This window comes from Pseudomyrmex gracilis, unplaced genomic scaffold (assembly GCF_002006095.1).
Source record: "Pseudomyrmex gracilis isolate BER0280 unplaced genomic scaffold, ASM200609v1 scaffold_133, whole genome shotgun sequence".
Classification (NCBI taxonomy): Eukaryota; Metazoa; Arthropoda; class Insecta; order Hymenoptera; family Formicidae; genus Pseudomyrmex; species Pseudomyrmex gracilis.
In genome coordinates, this window is record NW_018020717.1 from 63,465 (window position 1) to 69,762 (window position 6,298).

General features: G+C 37.6%; 1 protein-coding gene across 1 annotated transcript in view; it reads left to right on the forward strand.

Annotated features, from left to right (window-relative positions):
• Positions 1-2,953: 2,953 nt before the first annotated feature.
• LOC109856763 (apoptosis-resistant E3 ubiquitin protein ligase 1) overlaps positions 2,954-6,298 on the forward strand; it is an 87,334-nt gene continuing 83,989 nt past the window's right edge. The window contains exon 1 of the mRNA XM_020432394.1: positions 2,954-2,976. Coding sequence (XP_020287983.1) covers positions 2,969-2,976 — 8 coding nt within the window. The 5' untranslated portion in view covers positions 2,954-2,968. The remainder of the gene's footprint in view (positions 2,977-6,298) is intronic.

A 6,298-nucleotide genomic window follows, 5' to 3' on the forward strand; every position in this document is an offset into this window, starting at 1 on the left:
ACCTACTTAAAGTCTAGGTCAGGATTTCCACATCGCGTCCTCTTCTTCTCTTCCGACTGTGTGGAACAGTCGAGTCGCGCGCGCGCGCGCGATTCTCGGCGCAGCTTCATTATAGCCCGAGAGAGGAAACCATCTCGCCGGTCGTTCCACGCGCGAACCACGAGAACACAATCTTCTAATGGCTTATTACGCGAGCTCCGTGATTAATCATCCGTTTCTCTCCCGGGTATAAGAAGAGAGAACCACACCGTCAGCTTTCCCATCCGTGTACGATTTCTCGAACGACCTGTCGCTTCTGCATTTCTAACAAGCAATCTCTGGGGAGGGAAGGGGGAGAATATAACATTGCGGGGAACATCGCGTTGTGACGGCGCGCCTACATATATATATATATACCGTTCCGTAATTGGAACTGTTGCTGGTAGTCGTTGAAATTTTCGTCCTCGGGCGCGCGAGGTCGTTGAATTACATCGATTCGAAAGTTCATTTTAACGTCGTCGTTAAATTATTTGTTTGTTTGGCACGCAACAACAACCCCTGCGCGAGACCGCGGATCGCGAACGAACATCAAAGCGATGTTAAAAAAAAAAAAAAAAAAATGAGAAGATTCTCCGAGGGAAAAAGATGCAAATTTTCTCCGCAGATACGCGGACTTTTAAATTGCAAATTGTAACGAGGATTTTTTTTTTTTTTTTTTTAAATCGCTGTGATTTGAATTCGCGCTATCGCGTGATGCGCGGATTTGAATAAATTCAAAACGTACGCGAAGCGGTGAAAGGCGATTCCCCAGATCGGGGAAATTCGCGCGCGAAAAACACGAGGATGGAAAAATAAAATCTCTGAACGCGTTGCCGCACGCTGCGAAATATAATTCACTCTCTCGCCGTGTCCTTTGAACGTTGATCCCCGTCAAAGCGAGCGAATTTGCGAAAAAGAGAGAGAGAGAGAGAAACGGAAGCGAATATCGCCGTGCGAAAAACTTGCCGGAATTTTTGATGAAAATCGCGCATTTGTTTTTGACGAAAATGCGCGATTCGCATACTTTGAGTGTTGTGCGCTCGAAGTTATTTATTTATTTATTTATTTATTCAAAATAACTAATGATGGCATCTTTTAAAAGATGATCGATTGATTGATTGATTTCGCTTTATTTGTATTGCGCTCTGGGAATAATTCCCCTCAAAGCGCTAAGTACAATTAAAATTTTATAAACAGAAAACATACACGGAAAAAAAAGATTTGCTAAAATAGCAAGAAATTAGTTACTATATGGCCAGCAAAAAAACATTTGTTAAGTTTAGTAAAATTTTTGTTTTGCCAACAAAATATTTTGTTGATGAAACAAAAAATTTCGTAGGATCAACCATTTTTTTTTTGCTGACTATATAATAGCAAAACTTTTTTTTCCGTGTAGTAAAAGAAAAATACGTAATTATATAATATAATACATAGATAAAAAGAAAAAAGAAAAAATAATTAAAATTAACAGAGGTTGACAAGTATCCGAAAAAAGTCAATTTTTACAAAAAAGTAAAGGTTTAATAAAAACAAAAAATCAATTAATTATAACAAAATAACAGAAACAAGTAGAATAATAAAAGATGGTGACACCATCAAACGTGCGTTTGAATTTTTTTTTTTTTTTGAAATAACGCGAAGAAAAATAAAATACAGAACATTTTCTTAGATTAAATAAATACGCGCAACGAGAGAGTTTGTTGAACACGGGAAAACGTATGCAAAATAAGATGTCACACTGGTTTGACGATCGCGGCAATTTGCATCTGTCTTTCGCGGCCGTTGCTATCTTCGCGTGTCTTCTTGTTCGAAGTCAAGTGACATCATACACGCGTGATACGCATGTCTTCGGGCGTAAATACCGTAACGTTTTCGCGAATATATCTCCTCCCGCCTTTCACCTCGTCTCGTCTCGTTTCATATAAAAAGCGCCTGCTGTACGATCTTTTATGCATGAAGAATGGCGAACTTTTGTTTTGGTTTATCTCTTTCGCGCGCGTATACGACACGAATGTCAATTTTAAGAAAAAAACAAGAACGAAAGGTCGAACGAAATTAAACGCGCGTTTAATGATTCTCGCAATATGACGATCAGAGATAATACGAGTATCTTTTCGATTAATATCTCTCTCCCTCTCTCTCTTCTCTTTTCTTTTCTTAATTAAATATTTTCTTTTTCTTTGATATTTTCTTTTGTATTTTATTTTATTTTATTTTATTTATATATTTTATATTTATGAATTTTTATGTTATTTTTGTTTGTTTATATAATATTTGTATCATTTTACTTTAGTTGCGCTTTAGGGGACTTGTCCCGGAAGCGCTGGGATAAATAACGCTTTCTCTCTCTCTCTCTCTCTCTCTCACTCGATAATTGAGTTAATTAGACATTAGTATTAATTAATCGACGTGTGATCTGATCGACATAGCGCGTTATCTCAATTAACACATCACAGTTCATCAACGTGAAATTAATTGATATTTGTGAAGACCGTTAGGAGGATTTGAAGAGAACAATTTTCATCTCGCGAACAATTTACAGAAGACGTTACTAATTGGATTGCGTGCGAGGAATTGTACGCGTGAAATCACGTGTGTTCCGTGAAGCGCGCAATAAAAATGGAGAAGGTAATAGCGATAACGAATGTTATCGAAACTCGCAACCGAGTTTCGAAAATTGCGGCGAGATCGATATCGTTCGTGCAAATCGAACGTTTATTCTCATGCGGACGATACACTTGTTTGACATTCGCGAGAGTACGGGGGAAATCCACGCTCACACACTGGGTCTCCGGGTCGGCAAAAGTAAGTCAAGCATCGACGGATGAATCGACCACAATAACGGTGTCCGAAGCCTGACCCGAGAGAGAGAAAGAGAGAGAGAGAGAGACGCGGCGACCATCGTCGTCAAAAGAGGCAATCGTCTGACTTACTGTCTACCAGATGCTTAATGGGCAAGTACGTACGTTGACTGTGCGAGGTTTTAAGGTAAGGTTTTTGCTGTCCGTTTTCAGACACGAGGCGGCACTGAGAAAAAACACTGCAATGTCAACCAAAAATGTTTATTTCTCGGTCAGTTACTTGAAATATTTTTTTTTTTTTTTACTTTGAACCTACAGGAGTTAAAATAACAGAATATTTTTTTAAGAACAAAAAAACAGCCGTAATATAATTCGAAATGGTAAAATAGACCTTCCAGCTAATTTGTTAATACTAATTTTGTTAATTTTTGTAATTTTTTTGTAATTTTTTTGTTCCGTCCAGTGAGGCTGATGATGATCAGAAAAAATAAAGATCGAAACGTTCCTCTGATCTCCGTATTGGATTCAATTAGAGATTTTATTTAAGCCACCTCAACCTTGGTTTCTCAGCTGGAAGGTCTATTTTACCATTTCGAATATTTTTTTATACGCCTGGCCGACGACTGCGGCGAGTAGTTGACTCGAATCAAATTTTCTTTTGATTTGAGTCGAATTTGAACGGAGATCCACGGATTTGTGTAAACGTTTCTCTTAGAAGTGCTCGAGTTAATTTTGGTCTGGAACAAAATCATCTCCGAAACGAACAGTATAAATTCGCAACGATCCAATCGCGCTGCAAGATTAATTGAGAAACGCACGCGCGCGCGAGAGTTGTTTTTTTTCTTTTTTAATTGCACGTTTGTTATAACCTGCCGTAAAGTAGAATTTTATTGAAATAAAGTTCCAGTTATACTTGCATCGGGACTAATCGAAAGAAAGCTCGTAATTTTCCAATTTGTCATTCTTTATACAGAGAGAGAGAGAGAGAGAAAGAGAGAGAAAGAGAGAGAGAGAGATTAAAGCAAAACGTTAATGGAACGGAAACTGCAAACGAGATGGAATATTTTCTCTCTCGGAGGGGTATATTGACGTGCTTACCGATACGCGGTGTGCTTGGGCTTACCGATGATTGATCCGAAGTACGAGGAAACAAGTCGAACAGGTTATCCTGTTAACGGCTGACTCGATATAATAACGCGTCCGATTATTTATAACGAACCTCCACCTCCTCCTCCTCCTCTTTGAAATTATATCCTCACAGCGCAGAACAATTTAATTATATCATTACGGAGAGATGGCTAATGAATCATTGAAATAGATTGAGCCGGCTGTGCCATTATATCCTTCTCTTGCTCCTTTTGACTCCCGTTTCTCTCTCTCTCTCTCTCTTTCTCTCTTCGTTCGATCGTCGGGCGAGCGTTAAATATTGCAACAAACGTTGTGCACACACCGGTAGTCCCGAAAAAGGATACGTACCGGGAACTCGCGGAAACCGATCGCAAATCATATGTCACGCGATAATAAAAATTTGATTCGATTATATTGATCACAAAACTTAAACGCGATCGCTTTTCAACGATCAAATGTATTGTAAACTAATAAATATATATTCGGTCATGAGAGCCGTTCGCTAGGAAATTATACGTGTGTGCGGAAATTATACGTGTATATATATATACATATAAACGTGTTCACGTGTAAATTTTTTTTAACACGTGAAATTCGAATTGTAATAACAATTTTAAAATTCATATAGGATGCTATACTTGCATCTCGTATATGAGAGATCCCAAATACCCCCCTAATTGAAATTAAATTTTACACGTGAACACGTATATATATGTACACCGAAAAAATTATATTCTTGTAAGTAGAAGATTTTACACTTAACAAATCTTCTTCAAGATTTTAGATGATATTCTTCTGAAATTAAAAATATATTCTTTATTTATATAAGAATATATTCTTTATTTAAGAATATATTCTTAATTTAAGAATATAGTCTTTTTCGATAGTGAGATATATATATATATGTTTTTCTATAGAGGCTTTTTATATTCTAATCAGTATATATTCTTATCAATATTACTATTTAGAGGATTTTCCTCTTAAAATAAGAAACTCTTCTTGGCGCCTATTTTAGTATAAAATATACTTAAAGTAAGTGGGATATCCTCAAAACAAGAATACAATTTTTTCGGTGTATATATATACACGTATAATTTCCGCACAACACCTAGCGAACGGCTCTCATGACCGAATATATATTTATTAGTTTGGAAACTTCGGAGCCTTAAAAAGATTCTTCAAATGTTTTAACTTTGATTAAAAATAAAATATCCTCTCTTCTGTTCCTGAAAATAGCAATATTCAGAAGTTGCAAAGTTTTTCAATTAATTCGTACGCGACTGTGTTTTTGTTACACCGCTCTATATTTATTATTATAGTTGGAAGTATTTTTCGTTGCATTGTTGCAACGTTACGAATGATGAATGATTCGTGAAAACGCTGATCCGATTGAAAAGAATTGCCGCTACAATGCTCGACGCGGTCTATTAAACAGTCAAGAAGATTTATCGAGAAAATTGTGTTGCACATGCATCTCTCTCTCTCTTTCTCTCTCTCTCTTTCGAGAAGATGATCGGTGAAAGTACAAGAAGTCGGAATGACCTACAAACGGAAAACTAATATTCAATCTCCGCGAGAGAAGCTTCTCCGCTCAATTCTGCTGTACATAGAACGACACTTTTCTACGAATTAATTAATCGGAAATAAAAAAATAACAATGTGATCATAAAAATTATTGAAAAACTTGAAAGAAGCGAAGAAGACAAGAATCTTCAAGAAGGCAAACACACACACGCCGGATGTCAGACGTTTCGAAACGCGTTATCCGTAAGCGAGAAAAAGAAAAAGAGAGAGAAGCTAATGCAAATAAAAAAAAAAAAAAAATCGACAATGTACGGGAAAACGAGCGAGCGAGCGCGATGTATCCCCGACGCATTTAATGAATAATTTACATTTTCTCTGGCCTGGTCGTGTACAAATAGCGCCGACACGAGCGGAGAACCGTTTTCGATAGCATCTCTCGAGAGAGTGCGTGCTCTCGAACCTCCTATGGATGGCACATAAAGTAAACGCCTTCCTACTTAGCATTATATTTGCGAGTTGTTCGCGGGAACGTTCGCTTAACAGTCCGCAAAAGCTCGATTCCCTGTGTACAAGAGTCGCGGGGATTACGGACTTCGAGCCATTACCGGGCGACGTGTATCGCTCAGAGGATTATCGGAAACGTTCAAACAACACGTGTACGTGCGCATATATATATACAGGGTGTCCCAGAATAGCCGTACAATCTCTCGTAGGCAGATAGAAGGAATAAAACTGAGTCAAAAAGTCCTGAACCATTTTTTTCTATTATTTATAATAAAGGAGTAATTATTGAGTAAATCAGGCCAATCAGCGCCGATCTTTAGCCA